The 23,371-nt window shown below is 44.2% G+C and overlaps 1 protein-coding gene across 1 annotated transcript in view; it reads right to left on the reverse strand.

Annotated features, from left to right (window-relative positions):
- Positions 1–23,371, reverse strand: part of ALK (ALK receptor tyrosine kinase) — a 738,718-nt gene that overhangs the window by 190,553 nt on the left and 524,794 nt on the right. The window contains exon 5 of the mRNA XM_032172602.2: positions 2,441–2,568. Coding sequence (XP_032028493.1) covers positions 2,441–2,568 — 128 coding nt within the window. The remainder of the gene's footprint in view (positions 1–2,440; positions 2,569–23,371) is intronic.

The following is a 23,371-nucleotide window of genomic DNA, read 5'->3' on the forward strand; positions in this document are numbered from 1 at the left end:
TGTAGGGACATGGATGAAACTGGAAAACATCATTCTCAGTAAACTATCGCAAGGACAAAAAACCAAACACCGCATGTTCTCACTCATAGGTGGGAATTGAACAATGAGAACTCATGGACACAGGAAGGGGAACATCACACTCCGGGGACTGTTGTGGGGTGGGGGGAGGGGGGAGGGACAGCATTAGGAGATACACCTAATGCTAAATGATGAGTTAATGGGTGCAGGAAATCAACATGGCACATGGATACATATGTAACAAACCTGCACATTGTGCACATGTACCCTAAAACCCTAAAGTATAATAAAAAAAAAAAAAAAAAAAGAAATATAGACCAGGCATCCTGCAGACCTACCTACAGTCCTGGCCAGTAATGTAGCCAGCCCTATTCACCTCCTTCAAAGACACCATTTTTCTCCTTTTATGCCCTCTTCTTCTGGCTTAACCAAAGCAATGACCCCAGAAAACAGAGACATTTGTCTACATTGAATAGACATTGAGTATGCCTTTAAAGTAACCCCTTCCCTTTAAATATGAGTGTAATTTTAGGATGATTCTTATGTCTGCAATTTATCTATGCCTACTGATGTGCACCTGAATTTGTCTTCTATGGGAAGGAAATTTAGAAGTTCTAGGCAAACACTGAGATCACCTTGTTCTTCACTATTCTCTGCCTTACACATCCATATCAATCCCTCCACATCCCTTGTTGATCACAAGTGGTCTGACCCAGAGAAGAAACACAGAGAACATTTGCTTCCTCAAGGAGACCATCTGTTCTTGGACCTAGAGCCACTGAAAGAAGGAAGCTGGACCATGAGAACTTCCCCACGTATCTGGGTCAAGCCACTTTCTCTAGGGAATCAGAGTAAAGATTCACCTTCTCCCTCCTCTAAGAGGGTGCCCTGCCAGTGGAAATTTTCTGGATCATTAGAGAGATTTTAGGTAGGTCAACTCTATTGGTTTTGTAAAGATAGGAAAGCAGACAAGGAACGGGTCTCTGGAACAGACTCACTGCGAATGCAACACAGGCTATGGGGAATGAATGTTTTTAGGTGAGAGGGAGTTGCAGGGCAAGGGAGAAAACATCTATAGGTTGAGATCCTTGATTTTAACATGCAAAGAATTTTTTTCAGGTCAAGAAATTGTTGCAGGAGTATTTGTAGTGGGCCTAATATCTGGACTTTGGTAGTTTCTTATTCCTTTTTCCTAATGATGATCAAATGAGAACATTCTGGGAATTGATACTTTCTCCCTGTCACATTCTTGTTAACTGGTTCCATTTCAACTGATAGCCTCTTTTGTATGGTACATAGATCCTTGACATCTGTGAGGACTGATGATGTCCAGAGACATTCACAAGTCTTCAAGTTCATGAGTGCGGAAACATTTGTACAAGCTCCTGGCTTGCTCCCAAACCACATGTTTCTTATACATTGCCTCATACCATAGGTTAACCACCTTTTCAACTTGAACTGTGGTTCAATCTATCACATTATGGTGATTTTTCTTTTCCCCACACATAAACCAGTTTTGATTAAACAACGAAAACAAAATACACTATAAAAGTTCCTGCAAAGCCAGCAATAAATGAAGAGCCACAGGGGCAAAAGAAGCTGGGTTGGTGCGGGGTCAGTAGGGCTTCCTCCCTAAGAGAATCTCTTTCACACACCACTTCCCAGAGGCGCAAAGTTCAAATCCAGGCCTGTACATGGGACAGATGACTGTGGGATATGGGCCTTCAAAGTTATTCAGGAATAGCCTAAATTGTGAATTTAGGTCTGGGAGTGCCTCAGGCTTCCTCTGGGTCCAAACTTCATTCTTGGGCCCCTGATCCTCTCCCTCCTCCCACCCTTCCCTCTCCACCCTCTGTTAGGCCCCAATGTCTGCTGTTCCCTTCTATGTGCCTATGTGTTCTCAAGGTAGATATAATTTTATATTAGCTCTTTGAAATTGATTATCTGGGATATGGATCACCTGGCATCATTCAGAACTAGCCCCTAAAACACTCTAGACTTTTTTTTTTTTTTTTTTTTTTTTTGAGATGGGGTTTCACTCTGTTGCCCAGGCTGGAGTGCAATGGCACAATCTTGGCTCACTGCAACCTCTGTCTCCCGGGTTCAAGCAATTCTCCTGCCTCAGCCTCCCAAGTAGTTGGGATTACAGGTGCACATCACCACGCCAGGCTAATTTTTGTAATTGTAGTAGAGACAGGGTTTTTGCCATGTTGGCCGGGCTGGTCTTGAACTCCTGACCTCAAGTGATCTGCCCGCCTCGGCCTCCCGAAGTGCTGGGATTACAGGTGTGAGCCACAGCACCTAGCCCACTCTAGACTTTTCTTCCTAAGTGTGCACATTCCCAGCTAAACGTAATTGCAGGTTATTGACACGTCTAACACAATAGGCTACCAAGGAGTGTGGGAAAGCCAGATTCAGATACCTTCACTGCAGTTCTTCAGGGCAAAGAAGTCCACTGCAGACAAGCTGCGGTTCCCACTGGAGATGTATTCCAGGGCCACTCGAAATGGGTTGTCTGGGCGCCCGATTCTTCCCTGGAGCACTGTCCAACTGGTTGCATTGGAAAGCAGGGGAGAAAAGCATAGAGAAACAGTTATGAAAATTAGGCCTAACATGTGAACAGGGTCATGTCCTTGCAGGGACTTCAGGGCTCACATTCTTCATGGGCACCAAGAGATGGGACTCTAAGTGGCACTGAGGACAGTGACTCTGACAGCAACATGCAAATACTTATTTTCCTTTAGTCCAGCAAACTTAAGAGATCCAATTCGCAAACCCAGTCTCACCACTGGCATTTCTTTTGTGATATTCTGTTTAAGGCAAATGCAGTTCTTTGGACTATTTCAGTAGCGAGTATCACAAGAAAGAATACATATACTTGAGAAAACCTGCCAGCAGACTCCAGGAAATGTCTTCAAAACATGTATCACTCTATTCAAAATTATCTCTAGAAAGAATGATTGGTTTTCAGAATTTTATCTGATAGAAAGTTTTGGAACCCTCAGGTTTGTTCTACAGTTACTTAAGATGGAAGCTAGTAAGAGCTATTTATTTACTGCAGGAAAATTAAAGTGCACCGAAGCATGTATTTTGGGGTAAAAGGTACCTAAGATTGACGTGGACTTTGCAAAAGGTGCAAACAGAAAAAGATGGAAGCAGGTGAAATGGTGAGCTCCGCACCCACCTATAATCAAGGATACTGACACTGTCAGAGAATAGAGAATAAATTAAATGAACACTTTTACACCTTGCTCATGCTAGTAACCTCTTGAAATAGCCTCCTGTCACTGATTGGACCATCAAATTTACTTTCCAGCATCGATTCATAAATGTCTGCGAGTGTGTGTGTGTGTGTGTGTGTGCGTGTGTGTGTGTGTGGATTTATTTACCTACTTATTTTGAGTGGTTTGTGTGGAAAATAAAAATTACCTAGATTATTTCATATTTTCTTTCCTTAAAAACAATTTTATTGAGGTATAATTGATGTATAATAAATTACATGTACAAAAAGTGTCACTTTGGGAGGCCAAGGTGGGCGGATCACGAGGTCAAGAGATTGAGACCATCCTGCCCAACATGGTGAAACCCTGTCTCTACTAAAAATACAAAAATTAGCTGGGTGTGGTGGCGCGCACCTGCAGTCCCAGCTACTAGGGAGGCTGAGGCAGGAGAATCACTTGAACCAGGGAGATGGAGGTTGCAGTGAGCAGAGATCGCCACTGCATTCTAGCCTGGCGATACAGACTCTGTCTCAAAAAAAAAAAAAGTGTATGATTTGATGGTGGGTTTTGGCTTATTTATACATCTATGAAATAATCACAATATTTCACATTTTTTTTTACCAGTAGGTTGGGCTTTGGTACGGCAGTACAAATGGTAAAGGATTAAGGGAAAAACTAGCTTTCCAATAAATAAATTTTTTTAAACATTTCCACCCCCTAAATATAAAGTGATGCTCACTGTAAAAAATAAAAAGCATTGAAAATCCAACGATTCAGAAAGGCTGATAATGGAAAGTAAAAGTCACCTAGAATACCATTGTCCAGCAATAACCATAGTCACCACCTAAGGGAACAACATGTCAGGTTTTTTTTTTTTTTCTGTCTTGAGACAGGGTCTTGCTGTATTGTCCAGGCTGGAGTGCAGTGGTGTGATCACAGCTCACTGCAGGCTTGACCTCCCCAGGTTTAGGTGATCCTCCTACCTCAGCCTCCTGAGTAGTTAGGACTACAGCTGTGAGCCACCACACCTGGATAATTTTTGTATTTTTTTTGTAGAGACAGGGTCTCACTGTGTTACCCAGGCTGGTCTCCAATTCCTGGATTCAAGCCATCCACCTGCCTCAGCCTCCCAAAATGCTGAGATTGCAGGTGTGAGCCACTGCATCAAGCCCAACCTGTCCATTTTAATCCATTTTAATTTTTCATGAATGAGACCATAGTACATGTACTCTGTGGTTGCACTTGCTCACTTGATGGTATGTCACAAGACAATATAGATTACATTATCATTTTAATGATTGCATTTTTAATGACTTGTGCGTCGCTTCTGATTTTTTCTTGATCACGATTATTCCAAGGCTAACTCTGTGTACTTATCTAAATACGGCCTAAGGACAAATTCCTAGAATCAGAGTCAAAGTGTGTGCACATTTAGGCATATTGTCAATCCTCCCACAGTGAATCGGGGGCCCATTTCTGCATGCGCTTGCTAACACTAATTCCCACCAAATCTTTTCTGCCTTTGCTAACTTTTGGTGATGAAGGCATTGCCTAAGACAATCCACCATCTCTTTCAGTGCAGTGCTCCTGGCTGGTAGCTTTATGTCTCTGGTGTCTGCCATGCAGTGGGTGTCTGCTGAATGAAAGAGGTAGTCTTCTTCCCTATCTTTGCTCTCTGTAGTTAATTCAGATCACTGAAGCCAATTCTTCAACCATTTAATAAAAGTGTATTGAGTTTCCCCACAATAGATGCTGTAGAAGGGATTATTGCTACTGTAAAATTTGTTCTCTGTTACTGTACCCAGCAGGATTTCCATCCACAATAAAACTGGTGTAATTGAAGGAAAAGGAGGCCTTTCGGTTTAAACGAGGGACTGTCAAAGAAAGCAATATTTGAAAAGAACATGTAAACAAGGGGTTCTTAAGGAGACAAACAAAAAGACAAAAAGAACAGAATTTGTCCTGTTCTTCTGAAAAATAAAGGACCTATTTCTGAGGAAAGATAGTGGTGAAAGGCAGGAGTATTCATATTCTGCCAAAATCATAGCTCTCTGCTCTGAGGAATGATGGATTTTAATTCCAGGTACACAGTGGCCCTTGACAATGATTTCCATTTCTATATTGGCACCAGCCCTCTGGATAAATGTGTCAAGAGTTTTAGGAATTAGTTTCTGAGTTACCGATGTAATAACTTTTGTCTGAAATTCTCTGGCCTCCCATAGTTTACTGCTGCAACTTTAATAACTTTCAGAGCAGTTGCAAAACACGTATTTTATATCCAGGGAAGTTGGGACTAGAAAAGGGCAAGCTTATACCTAGGGTCAGATTTGTTTAAGAGACCGCCAAAAACCCAGTGAAAAACAAATCTAAACTCTCTTCTTGGTCTACCTCCATTTTCTTTGCTTACACCCAAGTGGTCACAGATGAGCCTATTAGGGTCCTGCTTTTGTCCCTTCGGCTGGTGGCAATTCTACTTAGGCTTGCAGAAGGGAAGGTTATGTTCTGACCTAGAGCCTCCTGGAGACAAACGTACAGCTGGTTCCATGTGTTGGGGATTTGTGACTGTCTTATCACTGGTGCTTCCATCAATCAATGTGACAGTGTGGGGTGTCCATCTGGACTTTAGGAAGCCAGAGGACTGTATGGACAGCTTGTCCCAATCCATTATCTTCCCCGTGTCTCTCTGGAGCTCTCCGGTTCCAGTTCTGACTCTGCCCCTCATTTGCCTGATGACTTTGAATAAGGCACTTCTCTCCAAAAATGCCTGAAATGTTGGATGTTTTCTGATCAATTGTATTCTGCCTCCAACTTTGCATGAATTTTTTCAGAAAAACACGGACCACCCATTTTTGCAGAGTGCCTATATTATAATGAGTATGTTAGAGTCCATCAAAAAAGGCAGGAGGGTTGGCTTGTGAATATCAGGTCCATTTCTGACCTACAGGCTAGAAGGGATATATAGAAAGGCCACTGAATTGGGAGCTGAGTCCTGGATTCCGGTCGTGGATTTGCATGGGCTTGGGCAAGTTCCTGCACCTCTTTGGGTTTTATTTTCCTCATTAGCAAAATGCAGGCATTGAATTAAAAGTTCCCTAAGGGCCCTTATTGATCTGATGTCTATACTTCCCTAGCTGATTGCAGGAGTCCTAGTAGCAAAACATTTTATGAAAGCCCTGGAATCTCCAATGGACAAATAATATCCCACAGAGGTGGTAGGAGAATGATCAATCACAGAATCACAGATTTATTTCTGCAGAAAGACTCAGTTTCACCCTCCTTGGAGAAGTGAAGACTTGCTCAAGGTCACACATTGAGTTACCTGCAGACTTAAGATTAAAATAAAGCATATTATTGCTCCAAGACTGCAAGCACAAGAGACAATGCAACCTATGGATCAGTCTATACAATCAATTGCATTTCATTTCCCTAAAATCTCAGAGATAGAGAAGAATATGTCTACTTGGCATTGCTGGAGGGATCATCAATTTGGGTTTTCAGGATAGACACAACAGCTAGATAGTGAAATACATTGTCAGAAAAATCTACAAAAAAACCATAAGAAGCTCTGACTCGGAAACAAAAAGAATTTCTAAGGCTCCCACGGCTCCTTACCAGCTTAGCTCTATATGTTTAAAGAAAACTGTCTGGCACATCTGATACAAGGCAAGCCGCTGATGAGATTGAAACGTTGGCAGCTGTGACTCAAGAGGGCAAAGGCACCAAGTTATTTTAAGCCCAGAATGAAGGGACACTTTATGACAACATGTGAGGACCATTAGTGGCAGTTGACAAGACAGGGAACATGTCATACTTTGCTTCTGTGCAATATCCCGATGGGCATCATGTTGACATAGGGCTGGCTCCCTTAAGTGAGCCCTCAAACCCTACACACTTTTCAAAGGAATGCCTTTCTGAGATGGTTTTAGCTGCTGCAGTGTAGCAAGGCAAGGCCTAGATTCAGCTCTCAGCTCCACCATCCACCACCCTAAGCCACGACCTTAGGCAAATGATTTAACTCCTCTGAGCTCCAGTTTCCCTATTTTTAAGATGGAGGTCATAATGCCTAACTTGCTGGATTGTTGTAAGGATTTTTGAGAAGGATGTATGCAGAGTAATAATTCTCAGCACACAGTAGGAGCTCCATAAGCGGAGCTATTCCTATGGAAACCACTGCTTTCTTCATGGAATGACACTGGTCCTTGCAAATATCTGCATCTCAATTCATTTATGAGAGTCAAAGGAGAAAGGAATATAGTAAAAGAGGGTGAGAAAGGTATTGCAATTTATGAATAGCAGCCATCACATTTGTTTAAATAAAGAAAAACTTGGTTAAATGCATTTTATATGTTAAATACAACCCCAAGAAGTTATGTTAGAACATCCCTGCAACAAGATGTATTAGGATTTGACTATGATAGCAGATCACCACTCCTCTCAGAATCCTCCAAAGGCCTCCACCTCACTTAGAGTAAAACCTTCTTCTTTACCTTTGCATCTTCCTGTAGGACATGAAAAGATGTTTTGTGTAGTTCTTGGTTAGCATTTGTTGAGTCGCATTCCATTTCTCAGATATTTACTGGTGCATTGTTGCACACTAGCTAAAGTATTGGATGCTCTAGGGATGCGAAGTGTTTAGGATTTAGCCTTGTTCTCAAGGAGCTTACAGACTGACGAGAAAGAATAAACATATGTGCCAAGATTTTTAGTGAATGGTAGCATACAAGAGGTGAGTGAGAGGTATAGGCACCATATGCTATTGAAGCAGAGGCCAAAGTGATGTCTCCAAATGGGTGGTCAGGATAGGAGTATCTTGAGGATGGGTTGTGAAGAGGGGTCAGGAATTAGGAAAAGGGCAACGCAGAAATGCAGCAAGAGAGACTGGCATGAGCACATGAGCAGAGGCCACATAGACAGTGTGTGTTTGGAGAACAGGTGGTCCAATCTTGAGGGTGCCAATGTTTTTCATTGGCCTCTACAGGAAGGATGACTTCTGTGTCTTGCCTTCCCACCTCCTTAATGCCAGAATGGTGGATCATTCATCACATGTCTCCAATGCCTTATACATCGTAGACACTCAAAAAATATTTGTTGACTGAGAGGACAAATGAACATATTTCTGTTAATTCAGACAAGTTTCTGACACTCTTGGTCAAAATTTATATTGCAGTGGAGCTGAGTTAATCCAAACATTCGTGTCAATTCATGAACACTAGCTGTCATCTATTCACACGATAATGATGCCTTCCCTGTTAGGAGAAACACAAAGACTGGGGAACTTTGGTGGTTGCATTATTACTGCATAGCTCATCACATAACTCTTGGCCTCCATTTGCCAAGAGTGAATCAGAAGGAACCAGAGAATTATGTAATTGAGACCTGGAGGATACCTGAGTTCTCAACTATGACAGTTACCATCTGTTGCGTAAATGTTCTCTCTAATGCAGGTCGGGCTTGGACCAAGTCAATATGAATACTACCTACAGCAGCATTAATAATATAACCAACAAAAGTTAAAACTTATTAAAGGCCTACTATATGCACTGCTTATAACTGAGTTTTAAATGTAGGTTGGCATGCCTCTATAATCTTTAGAACACCATTTTATTCTGCCATTTAAGCTCCTTGAGGTTAGAAATTGTTTTTCCGAGGCTTTATTTCTGTTTCTGGCTCTGATGAACATGGCTGGGGACCAGAAGCTACAAGATGTGGCCATCCTCATGTCCTGTGCTGGTCATGAGCGCCAAGTCATTCAGATGGTGACTGAGCTCCCAGCTGGGATGGCCAAACTCACAGGTGAGATTGACAATGACAAAAGCCACATAAAGTAGATAACCAGCCAAGTCCCTGTCACATAGAACACAGTCACGTGGTGATGATTATTATCAAGCATAACCCTGTCAAGACTCAGGCCACACTGCTGGCATTCCTCCACATGTGTCTTTGCTAAGAATCTCTCTTGACAAGTGTCTGGACAAGGTGTGAAGGTGTGAAGATTTGTTAGAAACAAAGAACTGAGCCTGTGGGAGTTTGTCTGGATCAATACAGAAAGAAAGGAAAAAAAAAAAAAAAACAATTGAACTTCTTTCTCTAATCTTATCCTACAGGAAAAAAAACACATAACTTTCAAGTTTTTCTTAAAATATACTTTGTAGTAACTCTGTAGCAAATATAAACCATTCAGCACAATTTTTTACTGTTTCCATTAAATCAGCCTGCATTTAAAGCATTTTTATGGGAGATAGCAGGGAAAAAAATGCTAGATCAATGTAAATTTTAGTTTGAAGTCCTTTGCTGCTTATTAATTTTCTGTAATAATAATTACACATGGCGTATGGCATGGAGTCTTTTATCCAAGTAGCCTTGGCTTTGTTATTCGCTTGCCCTTCATACTTTCCCACAAGTTAGATGAATGTGCTCTGAAGAGGATCAGCTGTGATAGGAAGAGGTTTCAGGTTGAGAGAGGATCTGGCTCCCAATGGCCCAGCGTAGAGAAGAGCTGCTCTGAGGCTAAGGGGGCTCAAGGCTCTGTAGGAGGGGCCAAGGCAGGGATGGGTTCCCTGGGGCTGCAGGTCTGCTTGTTGAGACCTTAGCATTGTCAGCTGTAAAGCAGTTTTCATTTCATCAGAGATGTTATGTGGGTGACTGGGGTAGAGGCATAGAAGATGTTCCAAATTGCATTTCCTTAATTATTTTCTCATGTTTTGGAACAAAGACAACATAAATGGTCCTGAGCTCCTTTTCCTAGCCTCTTTTTTTTTGGGGGGGGGGGGCAGGGTGTGGAGTGTCACTCTATCACCCAGGCTGGAGTGCAGTGGAACCATCTTGGCTCACTGCAACCTCCGCCTCCTGGCTCAAGGGATTCTCATGCCTCAACCTCCCAAGTAGCTGGGATTACAGGTGTGCGCCATCATGCCCAGCTAATTTTTGTATTTTTAGTCAAGATGGGGTTTCCCCATGTTGGCCAGGTTGGTCTTGAACTTCTGACCTCAGGTGATCCGCCCACCTTGGCCTCCCAAAGTGCCTCCTTTGGGGTTACAGGCATGAGCCACCGCACTCGGCCTCCTAGCTTCTTTTGAGGTTCTTCTAACTTCTCCTTTTTTTCTCTCCTCCCTCGTTCCCTCCCTCCCTGTCTCCCTCCTCTCTTTCTTGCTTCTATTCCTCCCTCCCTTTTCCTTTCCTTCTTTCAAGAGAAATATAATAATTAAGCAGCCAGACTTTTATTGGCTGTGTGACCTCAGGCCCCTGGACCTCCTGCTCTCATCACTTGAGTTCCACGGCTACTGAGAGTTTTATAGTCTCAATTCTGCCTTTTATTGGCTGTGTGACCTTGGGCCAGCTACCTAACCTAACCTCTCTGTGCCTGAATTTTGTAATTAAGAAGTGGGAATAATAATTGACTCATAAAGGGGTGTTGTGAAGATTACATGGGTTGAGACATGTGGGCATGTAGTTAGCACTCAATAAGCATTAGCGGATACTATTGTTATTATTATGCTAGTGTTTCTTTTCTCTCCTAAATCCAGTGTGGCTGATGATCTTATAAGAAGGTGAAATAAGAGATTGACTGTGTGGTGGGATTTGGGGGTTTTGGAGAAGAGCCTCCCATTCCAGACGTAAAGGTTTCAGGACCCTTTCCATTAAATATGAAAATCTTACTTAATATTCCTAACAAATGCATGAAACATATCATCATCCCGATTTTATAAGAGAGAAAATTGAGGCTCAGAGAGCTGACACAGCTGGTTCATGTAGTAAGTACCAGGAGGCAATGTGAACCCAAGACTATCTTTAAAACTCTGGCACATCCTACTATAATGCACATAGGTTTAGATGTATGCCAAATGCAAGTAACTCATTTTTTAGAAGAGCTTTTGGTGGGTCAGAGGTGGGTTGTGCTTGAAGAACAGCATGCTAGTAAACGGTGCATCCTGCAGATATTTTGGCCCCTTTCAGTGTTGCCTCAGGCTACCCTATTCCTTATCTACTCGACCTCTGCATCTTCAGAATATGGATTGGAATATGCAGGCTTGTGGGGGGCTGATGTCCACCCTGGCCCTGGCTGAGCATTTTTTCTTCATTCTGTATACCAGGCCAGAAAGTAGGAGATGAAGAGTCTACCTCTACAGACTTAGCCTTGAAATCACTGCAGTCGGGATGGGGAGGAGTAGACTGATCATAGCCACAGTTGTAAGAAAAACATAGTAGTAGAAGTGTTCTTAACTGGCTTTCGTGTGACTAATTTGCTTGCTGGATTAGCACAAGCTCTACATTTTACATGCTGTGAAATACGCTGTGCCCTCTGAATGTTCAAGGTTGCTGAGTGGTCAAGGTTACTGAGTGTTAAAGGTCACTGAATGTTCAAAGTTACTGAGGTTCAATGTTCAAGGTTACTGAGTATTTAAGGTTACTGTGCTTAAAGTCACTCAAAGTTCAAGGTTACTGAATGTTCAAGGTCACTGAATGCTCAAGGTCACTGAGTGTCCAAGATTACTGAATGTTCAGGGTCATTGAATGCTCAAGGTCACTGGTGTTCAAGGTCACTGAATGTTCAAGGTCACTGAATGCCTAAGGTTACTGAGTGTTCAAGGTTATTCTTTAGTAACCCCTAGACCCCCTGCTCCCATCATTTGATTTCCACACCGACTGAGAGTCAGTTATGCTTATTCTATCAGACTCAGAACATAATACCCAAAAGTATGGCCCCTTGGCATGCTAAGTCCTTTGAAATGAAGGACATTGAAAGGGCCTCAGAAGCAAGTTCTCTCTGACCTTCTCCTCTCCTGTCTCTCGCCCCTCTTTCTCCCTTGAAGTGAGTTGTAGAAACCAGAATTCCTCTTCCCCCAAATCAGTCATAGGAACTAGCACCCCTTTCCCCTGGAGCAAGCCATAAAACTAGAATGGTTATTCTCTCCCTGCTGCTTTGAAGACCTTCATTCCACAGGGGTCCTGTTCCACACCCAGGAGGAAGAAATGCTAGACAGGAGGCCAAGGAGAATCTGAACCCACAGGCTTGCTAGGTTTCCGCCTCAGTCTGTCACCACTGGATCATCTCCTATCTGTCCCATCTGCTTCTGCAACGGCTCACTCTTCATCAAACCAAACAAAGACATTCGGTCTTCATTTCTGGAGGCTCTCAAGTAATGTAAAACTTTGATTAAACAAATTTGTTTTGCTTTCCTCTTGCCTTCCTGTCTTTTGTCCTAGGATTGTCCAGAGTGACCCTTGTGATGGGTAAGGAAAAGTGACACACCTTTCTGCCCCTACAGTTTCTAAAACTGTTTATGCCAGCTGTACTCATTAAGTAGATGAAAGAGGCAGGAGAACATCTGAATACTTTGGAAAGACTGGTAGCTGGTGAGTCACTACAAATAATTACTGTTGAATTAGGTATGAATGGGGCAACAGAAAGATCAGGAAACAAATCTTAAAAATCCGGAAAGCCTCCAGAGAGCCTTCAGATTACTTCACAAGTATTTTAAAATTATTTTCATTTTAAGGAAATGGAGACTGAACATCATGGATGAGGTGTTATGAATGTGATTTATGAGAAAGACAATGAGGAACTCTAATCAATGGACCACACCACACTAATTTGGCCCTACATCAAGCATTGGTGAATTAACATTCATTTAGAAGCTGCAAATTAAAATAAAACGTTTAAGGATCTAAGTTGATTCCCAAACAACAATTGGTCCCAGTAGTATTGTCTAAGATTGCTCTGGTTTGTATAAAAAATACATATAAGATGCATCAGTGGTTTTTTCTTCTTTTTAAAGGAAAAAACACTGATTCTCCAGACGACAAAAAAAAAAAAAAAGAAAGAAAAAATCAAGTGAGAGAAAACTTCTAATCAAGAGTAGCGACCCTGTGAATCCTGAATTTCCTCTTTCTGTTTCTCTGAATTTTGGATTAGGTCCCATGCAAGCCACCTCCTCCTCTAGCAACTGCTGAGCATCCCTCACCAGGGAGCTGTGCGGAGGGACCCAGCTGAATTCTGAGCAGGGGAAGTGAGAGGAGAGAGAGTGTGGTTGGTGCCAGCATTCCAGGAATCACTTAGAATTAGAGAAGAGACCACAGGAGGGGATCCCAGTGGGGTTTTTCCACTCCACAAACTTGCCAGACAATCTTTCTGGCAGGGTGGGTGGTGAATTTTCTGTGATTAGAGTCCCAGGTGATCATTTTGCCTTGCTAACTCTTTCTGTAAGGAGATGTGGGCACATCACCCACCAGCAGCCAGTGGGAACCTGGAATTTGGTTTCCTAACTCTCTCTTCCTTCCAATAACTTTTTAGCACCATCTGTTCTTTTCAAATACAATCTTTTCTTTCAAGTCAAGTCAATGCAGTAAGTTTTTTTTTTTTTTTTCTTCAATACATCATCCCTGTGGAGAAGGATAAAGACAACATTGAAACTTAAATATGGCCGTTTCTGTGGGATCCCTCCTTCAGTATAGTCTGCCTCCAGCTTGAGGCCTGAGTCTTGAGCGGGGTTGGAGTTGGGGCATTGATCCAGGGCCCCCACTTCAGAGCTCCTGGGATTTCCCAGTCCTAGAAGCATCCTCCCTGCTCATGCTCAAATGATTCCAGCAGCCTGTCCTGTTCCCTAGAGAGGCAGCCTAAATACCACTTAATGCCTGCATGTATTGATTGGTTCAAATGCGAATGCAAGCCTCTGAGCCAAGCAAAATGCTGACACCCAAGCCCAGAGGCTTCATTTCAGCCATAAATCTCTGGCCAAGTCAAGCCACTGTGCTGAAACTTGAAATAAACTGTGGTCCTGTAAGCAAATTCTGGGGCTGGGATAAGTAGCCAGAAAAGGCTGGAGGGGCCTGGTGAGGTGGGGTAAGAATAGCTCACAGACTTGTATCTGCTGAAGAGGGTCCCCCACCCACACCTTGCTATGCCCTGCCCCTTCACTGGGGTGGTCATGGTTGGGACTCAGAACATGACCCCAAGGTATGGCACCTTAGCATGATGGGGACTTTAAACTGAAGGACACTGGAGGGGCTTCAGAAGCAAGTTCTCTCTGACCCTCTCCTGCCTTTCTATCCCCTGCTCCCCTTTCTCCCCCAAGGCAAGCCATAGAAATGAGAATTGTTGCTCTAACCTTCACCCTGCCTTTCTGTATAGAGCTGTCCATAAAGGAATTCTCTGAACTACCTTGTTGGATAGCAGATCTTAAGACCCTAGTTCCAGAGGGTCCTGCCCTGTACCAGGGAGGAGTGAGGAAGGAGTGCTACACAAGAGACCAAGAAGAATCCAACAGCCAGGCCTTTTTGGGGTCCCTCCTCAGTCTATTAGCCTTAGCTCATACCCTTTTGCACAATCATATTTCTATACAGCTATCTGTTCTTCATTGAACCTAAGCATAAAAACATAAAATCTCCCCTGGGTCTTTGGGTTTTCATTTCTGAAGGCTCCCATGTCATGGAAAACTTTGATTAAATACATTTGTTTTGCTTTTTCTCTTGTTAACCTGTCTTTTGTTACAGGTGTGTCAGCTGTGGTTGTTGTGATGAGTGAGGAGAGGGATCACACCTTTCCACCTCCACGCTAGAAATGGGAAGGTAATTGTCAGAGGCTTTGATGGATGGTGCTCTGAGCCCTCTTGGTACAAAAAAGGCTCACAAGCCCTCCCATGCTGCTTATACTCCATGGTGGCAAGTATCCTGGATAATAATGTTGTTGCAGGCTTGATAGATGTTAAGACTGGTATGAACCTTGGAAATCACTGTGTCTAATCCTCTAATGTGGCAGAGAAGAACTGAGACCCAAGGACACATCCACCTTCAGCCAGAGGAGGGGTCCATTCTACACCCCATGTCAGGAATAATCTCTTTAAAACTCAGACATGGCTGGGTGCGGTGACTCATGCCTGTAATCCCAGCACTTTAGGAGGCCGAGATAGGTGGATCATGAGGTCAGGAGTTCGAGACCAGCCTGACCAACATGGTGAAACCCTGTCTCTACTAAAAATACAAAAATCAGCTGGACGTGGTGGTGCGTGCCTGTAATCCCAGCTACTCAGGAGGTTGAGGCAGGAGGATCACTTGAACCCGGGAGGCTGAGAGTTACAGTGAGCTGAGATTGTGCCACTGCACTCTAGCCTAGGTGACAGAGCGAGACTCCATCTCAAAAACAAAAACAAAAACAAAAAACAAAAACCTCAAACATGACCACAGTTCTCCAATGGCCTCAGGACCTGCTTCTGGCTCCCTGCACATACCAGGGCTCCTTCATCCTCCACATTTTGCTCATGATGTTCCCTGTACCCAGAGGCCCTTTGTTACTATTTTTTTTTTTTTTTTTTTTTTGCTAGTTGGCTACTCCTCATTGATCAAGGCTCATCTTGATGTTTTTCAGGAATACACCTCCCAGGTTGGACCAGGCAACTGGTATAGGGGACAAGGACAATGAGTGCTAAACCCTGTGTGAGAAGTTTTTGCAAAAGCTTTTTGGAGAAGGTAGCATGTGCTACTATTGGCTGGCTTCCTTTGGTCCTAGTAGGGTGGGCAGGAAAGGCAGTATCATTGTTTGAATTGTGACTCACTCAAAAAGATATGTTTAATTCTTAACCCCCCCATGCCTCAGAATGTGACTTTATGTGATAACAGGATCTTTATAAAGGTAATCAAGTTAAAATTAGATCATTAGGGTGGGCACTCATCCAATATGACTATATTCTTATAAAACAGAGGGAATTTGGACACAGAGACAGATACACACACAGGGAGAATGCCGTGTGAATATGAAGGCAGGGATTAGGGTGATGTATACCAAGGAATGCCAAAGATTGCCAGAAAACCACTAGAAGCACAGTGGCATGGAAGAGATTCTTCCTCACAGGCCTCAGAAGCAACCAACCCTGCTGACACCTTGATCTTGGACTTCTAGCCTCCAAAACTGTGAGACAATGAAGTTCTGTTATTTAAGCCACCAGTTTCTAGTACTTTGTTATGGCAGTCCTTGCAAACTAATACAGGTCGATCATTCAAAACCATCCCCACTAACTGGAGAAACAAACTTTAAAAGTATTTTTGCAGACTGGGGATGAATGATATCATTTTTCTATGTGATGACCAGCCTGGTGGACAGACGGTCCACAGGCTGCTGAGAAAACAACTAATTTTTTGCAAAGCAGCCCTATTTTCCTTGCGGCCAGAAATTGCACAGAACATTTTTCTACACGTTTACCTCTGCCTCCCAGATGAATACCATCACCATACCCTTCAGGGAGGCCCCTCTGTAGAACGATACTAGGAAGTGCTTGCTAATAATGCAGGAATCAAGGGCCCATTAGATTTGCCCAGGATCGTGCTCACACCTTTAAGCCATGCTTGAAGAAACTAATGGAATTTGGAATTCGGAATTCAGGCCTCTACCGTATCAGCCATATGGGAGCTTTCCAGAACATAGCAAACAGAACTGCTTGAGAGGCCCTGAGATTGTGCCAATGATATGTTCACTTGGGAGTCAATTTCTGGGCTGGGACTGCCACTGCCAATTTTCATGACTTTCGAGGGTCAGCTCAAAATTTTGACCTGGAACTTTTAAGGGATGCTGAGACTGTATGAGAGGCAGGGGCACATGGAGGAGCCAGAAAGATGGGGGCTAGGGCTAGAGGGGGCAGGAATCCCTGGGCACAGGCTAGCGTTTCCTCCTGTCTTCTCATTTCTCTCAGACTTTGAATCAATACAGTAAGAAAGCCCCAAACCCTCAGGATCATTTGACATGGTCCCTGTCCTATACATTGGAAGCTGTAATTTTCTGGAAAGGACAGGCTGCTCCCAGTTTTGGGCTGGTTCAGTCCTTCAGTGATATATTTAATTGATAAGGGCTTGGCCATCTCCAAAACAGGAATAGCCCACTTCCTTTACCTGTCTCCCAAGAGATGTATGCAAAGTGTCTTAATACAGAGCTTCCTGGACACCCACTGTTTTATAAGTGTCACTATAGCCACTGGTGAGCTTGCAATGCAGTTTTCTTAAAAGCAAACCAAGCAGAAACCTCCAAAGAGTCCATAAAAACTGGCTCCTGGGGATGAGGCTGTAAAACCCATGTCTTCACCCAGGCCTTTTTGTGATAGGTCACAGAAGCTGGCATCTTTTCAGTTGCTCGGCATGTTTCTTATGGAGCTGGGCAGGAGAGCAGGACCCCCCTCCTCCTTCCCAGTTTCCAGCATCCTCTGAGGTCAGAGGACTCTGGAATAGACCGTGACAAAGGCTGGAAAGATGGAATCTGGCATGTGAGCTCCCACCTCCTGTGAATTCTGTGGGTGGTTGCAAAGCTCTGTTGACAGCTCAGAGCAGGTTCAGAGACAGCATTCAAAACAGCTCTGAGCCTCTGATTCAAAGGGCTGGTGGCCTCTGCTCCAAGGCAGGTAATGGACACTCAGGCTCTTCATGGCTACAGGGTGGGGCTTGTGTGGCAGGAGCTGCTGCAGGGGTATCTGAAAGTGGTCGAGACTGTGGTCTGCAAGAGTCTCTGGCTTTGGAAACCTGCCAATGATGTCATCCAAGTAGTGATGGTGGTGATTGTTACACTGATATTAGATAATAGTTACATTAGCGCCTGCCATCCTTGGACACTAACTCTGTTGTCAGACGCTGGGCAGGAATTCTGCACAGTTATCTCATTTAATCTCTTAGGAGCTCTAAGAGGTAGGAATTGTTGTTCCCATTGTACAGATTAAAAAACTGAGATTCTAGCAAGTGAATTATCTTGTTCTAGGTTTGGTAAATAACAGAGATGAGATTCCAACCTAGATTTGTCAAATTCCGAGTCCACAGCAGGGTGAGTCCTTGGGACAGCCAGGGGACCCTCAGCTCAGTACTCTCTCTCCCATCTAAGAGGGCTCCATGTTTCCACACATACACCGCCCCCCACCGCCCAACTAATCTGATTCTTACAGCCACCCTGGGCAAAAGGCACGAGGGTGCCCGTGTCCCCTTTGTCACATAGCCAGGCAACATGGAATGAAGGGTTACAGGGCGTGCTCAGAAGATGAGCTAGTGTGTGCCTGAGCTGAGGCTTGGGATTGGGATTTCTAGGCTGGCACTCTCTTATCCACCCCTTGAAGACTCCTGCAAGCGGGAAGTGCCGCAGAGCATGGGGCTTGGCCACCATGGTGTCTGCCTGCTGTGTGTGCCTGTGGAGCCTGACCGGTGATGTCTCTTCTGTTTATGAAGCCTTCCTTTGGTAGGGGCATGAGAGGGGCGTATATGTGTGGAGGAGCCTGGGACAAACTGGACCTGGGAGTCTCCTTCTTCCTTGCATTTTCACATGGGTGAAAATGAACGTTGGTTCTTGTGGGACTGGGATAATGCTAGACTCTTCCCATTTTACAGATGAGAAAACAGGCATGGAAAGCAGAAGGAAATAAAAGCCCATTTTTTCGACAGGAAAAGACACAGACACTAGGATCCTAGAGCAAGTGTCTGATACTGATCCTCACGGCATCTTACGAACCGAGTTAGGATAACTGGGACCTTGAGGCCTCGTCCATGATGACTTGGCTCCGTGTATGTTTGTGGGCATGGGCTTGGTGACAGGCCAGGGGCTGGAGCCCCATGTTGAGTTAAATCATATGCCACTGAGTCTTCTGGTGTCAAGTACATCATCTCATTTAAAAGATTTTTTTCGTTCATTTTCCTGTATTATAAAAATCTTTTGAGCTTGCACATATACTCCTGTCACTCTGATATTAAATATTAGTAAAATTCAGTATCTTATTTTAAAATTAGTGATAAATATAAGAAGCCATGTTACTAGTACCCTAGGTAATCATTTTGAAGATCCTGGGGTGACAGCACTCTGTTTTTGGACACAATAACTTAGCCCATTGCTGTACTGGGAGATCCATGCTCTTGAGTGACCCTTCTCGCTTTGGTCCAACCCATTAACGGCCTCCAGTGCAGACATCCCTTATGTTACTGTGCAAGGCTGCTGACCGAGGTCCCAGGGGACCCCTCCTTACCAAGGCTGTGGAGTCTCATTCCCTCTTGGCTGCCGCCACCCAAGAACAAGACTTTGATCACAATGTGTGAGACCCTGAATCCTAGATTTTCTTTGTCTCCCTTGCATCTTTTATGAAGTCCCCTTTTCCCAGCCTGAGTGCTGCCTCTCATTCAGCCCACTATTTCCCAATAAAAGCAGATGTTGGCTGGGTGTGGTGGCTCACGCTTGTGGTCCCGGTACCTTGGGAGGCTGAGATGGGCAGATCATCTGAGGTTGGGAGTTCAAGACCAACCTGACCGACATGGAGAAACCCTGTCTCTACTAAAAATACAAAGATTAGTCGGGCATGGTGGCACATGCCTGTAGTCCCAGCTACTTGGGAGGCTGAGGCAGGAGAATCACTTAAACCTGGGAGGCGGAGGTTGTGGTGAGCCGAAGTCACACCATTGCACTCCAGCCTGGGCAACGAGAGTGAGACTCTGTCTCAAAAAAAAAAAGCAGATGTTTTTGGCCCATAATGAAAACTTCTTTCAGCACTTAGTGGCTCTGGATACACAGTTATGCATTTTTCCCTTACAAATTGCTGTCATCAGATACAAAGCACTAAATGGCATCCTGGAGGTGGCTCCTTTAGCTACTCCCACCCTCAGCTCCTGTCTCAGCCCCCTTCACTACACCTGATCAAGTTGGGTCTTCGAGGAGCAAGCTGCTCTTCTCTCCTCTCCTGACATGGCCGCTCTTTGCAGGCTGTGGCTGATCCTGTGTCCTCTTTCTGACCTTGGTGGAGGTGGTGGTGAGGGTCTCTTTCTAATACTCCACAACCCCCTCAGGTAGTATCTGCTCTTACTTTCCCAAAAGCACCACAGGACTCTCGAGAGCTCAGCTGAAGGATCTCTATCTGCCTTGACCCTCCCAGCCAACCCCCTGTATCATATTCCTTTAAGCAATTTCCCATGGAAGGATTCCCAGTATATGCATTTGCCTGTTCATAGAATTGTACAGCTTTCAGAAAAAGCCTCAGTGAACATATACATCCTAACACATCTGGTTCTTGCTTCCAGTTGGGGAGTGGAAGAACAGAGGTGGGTGGGGTATGATCCCTGAACTCACGACTCCTGGAGAGAGGAGACTCCTTTCCCAAAAATCCCAAGGCCCCCTGGGACAGCACATCAGACCTAGTACCTTTGGACCAGGTTCCTGTCTAGCACCTCCTATGTAGGCCTCCATAATAAGGAGGTGACATGGGTTGGGTATTCAAATTAGCCGTCTCATGGGCCACAGTGTGGAAATAATTGAAGTCTTTTAACAGAGGTGTCTAAGAGAGCGATTAAAAGGGAATTGCAATTATCGAACCCAGAGGTAAAATTTCAGAACTGGCCTATAAATCCTGGTCTGACACGAAATTTAAAACTCCCCAATGGTCTTCAATGCCATATTAAAAGGATTTTAATACTAAGAAGTAGAAATAATGAATGATAATCAGGGTATTGTTTCTGGGAGCAGGGGCAGCTCTGAGGGCCAGGCTGGCGGGAACTGCAGGTTAGAGTTGGGCTGTGTTTTACATCCCTCCCTTCACAAGAGATCAGTGGAGGAAGGGAAGGCAGACTTGGCAGCAGGTGTTGAGTGAAAGGCTGGCAGAGCCATTCCCAGGTGAACTCCAGCCCAAGCTCTGCTGAAAGCCAGAGGCATGAACAGCCCGTGTCTGTTACACAACTGCTCTGGGTCAGATTGTGTGGGGGGCCGGGGGCTGGCTAAGGGCTGGGAGTTTATGGGCTGTGGGAACCTCTGGCCTCCCGTGAGCCTTGCGGAACAACTTCCCCACAGGCCTGTGCCTACTCGGCGTCTGGCCCAGTGTGAGCAGATGCTTGTGCATAGAGACACAGCATGGTCCAGAGAAAGAATACCCGAGTGATGGTTTGGAGATCCCGACTCAAGAGCCAGACTCTTCACTGGCTGGCTGTGGGCGAGTCACTCCACTTCTTTCCTTGTGGTTCCTTTATTTTATTAACCCTTTCACAGGACTGTTGAAGGATTAAACGGTAGAATGAATAGAAGAGTGCTTTGAAGATACACCGTATAACAGGTTTCTATTGTATTGGTTTCTAGTGCCCATTTTGATATGGTCATTCTCTTCTGGATTTGTCTGTTCCCTTCAAATCTGATGACCAGAATACAGCTAGATGACTCTTGAAGCTTCGTTCAGCTACAGAATTCTAGGACAATGGTGGTACCTTGTACTGGTCTGGCGGGTGCAGGGAATCCTAGGGCCAATTCTCCCTGAGGTCTAGGCTATGCATCTGCAGCCTCTTGGAGGGTTCTCTCGCCAAGCAGCTCCAGCACACCATCGCTTTCTGTTCACATGTGATCACTGCAAATCCCTAATCCTCCCCACTCCCTCTTCGTTACCCCCAATTCTTTTCCCACAAATGATTACCAGACCAGATCTCCTAGATTCTTAGGTTGTGGCTCAAAGTAGCTGGTTGTTGTGAACCTGAGTGTGGGGGCATGGTGCTTTCAGCAGCAAATTTAACTACTTAGTTGCCAGAATTGTCTGTCATCTGTGAAGCTGGCTTTGCTCCTGAGCTTTGAATCATCAGCAGACCAGGCCACTCATGAAATGAGATGATGACCACACAACTTCTAGCACCGTACCTAGAAGGTGGTAGGTGCTGAACAAATGTTAAATTCTGTTTCTGCCAACCTCTCAATCACGCATCAAAAACACAGAAAAGCCAAAGGCCAAAGCAGAATCCTTTGGCATTTTTATCTGAGATGCCTTCCAGATGGGCAAAACTTACTCACTATGCCTCTTTGGATAAAAGTGTCAATTTGCCACAGATTCACCTACCAGAATATCGGGAAAGCATTGTCCAGTGGGTTGCCTAAATCAAGTTATTCTGTGTCTGTTCCATTCCTCTACCCTACTAAGCTCATGACGCTCCTGAAGAGGGTCTTTTTATTCTAAGTGAGCCTGTGTTGACTCTTGGAATTACCATATTCTCCTCCAAAGATTCCAAAATCACTTCTTCAGCAACTGTTTAGAATATTACTGGCGTTAATCTTTTTAAATTAAAACAATTTGCGGGGGGCACTGGCATGGTGTTCACACCTATAATCCCAGCACTTTGGGAGGCTGAGTCAGGAGGATTGTTTGAACCCAGGAGTTTGAGACAAACCCAGGCAATAGTGAGACAGGTCTCTACAAAAAAAAAAAAAAAAGGAAGAAAAGAAAAGGAAAGAAAATTAGCCAGGCATGGTGGTGTATGCTTGTAATACCAGCTACTGGGGAGGCTGAGGTAGGAGGATCATTTGAGCCAGGGAAGTTGAGGCTGTAGTGAGCAATCATCATGCCACTGCACCCCAACTTGGGCAACAGAGAGAGATCCTGTCTCAAAAAAATTTTTTTTATTGACTCCTGAAGTAAACACAATCTTAAAAATACAGCACTGACATCCTTGCATTTAAATCTAACATTAAAATTGTCTATAAAAGGAGCTCTAGGCCGGGCATGGTAGCTCATGCTGTAATCCCAGCACTTTGGGAGGCCGAGGTGGGTGGATCATCTGAGGTCAAGAGTTTGAGACCAGCCTGGCCAACATGGTGAAACCCCATCTCTACTAAAAATACAAAAATCAGCCAGGCGTGGTGGCACATGCCTGAAATCCCAGCTACTTGGGAGGCAGAAGTGGGAGAATCACTTGAATCCAGGAGGCGGAGGTTGCAGTGAGCCCAGATCATGCCACTGAACTCCAGCCTGGGTGACCCACAGAGCAAGACTCCATCTCAAAAAAAAAAAAAAAAAAAAAAAGAGCTCTAATCAAACTTGCCTAGTTTCCTCTTAAATAAATAACATACAAATATTTACTCAAACAGAACACCTTACAGTGCATGCAGAGTTGATATACAAGATGACTTTAAACAACAATTAACAAGGCCATCCAGCATGTGGAGAACCTGTTACATCAATGTGTAGCAACTGTTCTAGAGGTAGGGCAAAAAAAGAATAAGACAAGAATTCTACCTTCAAGGAATCTTTAGTGGTGACAACTGCAGAGTAGTATGAAATAAAAAGCAAATAAGCCCAAGGCACCTATAAGCAATTTCATTGAATTCAACATTTACTGAGTATAGTGTGTGCCAGGCATTGTAGTAAGTACTGGACAGAGATGATGAGACA

This window comes from Hylobates moloch, unplaced genomic scaffold (genome assembly GCF_009828535.3).
Source record: "Hylobates moloch isolate HMO894 unplaced genomic scaffold, HMol_V3 SCAFFOLD_13, whole genome shotgun sequence".
Lineage (NCBI taxonomy): Eukaryota > Metazoa > Chordata > Mammalia > Primates > Hylobatidae > Hylobates > Hylobates moloch.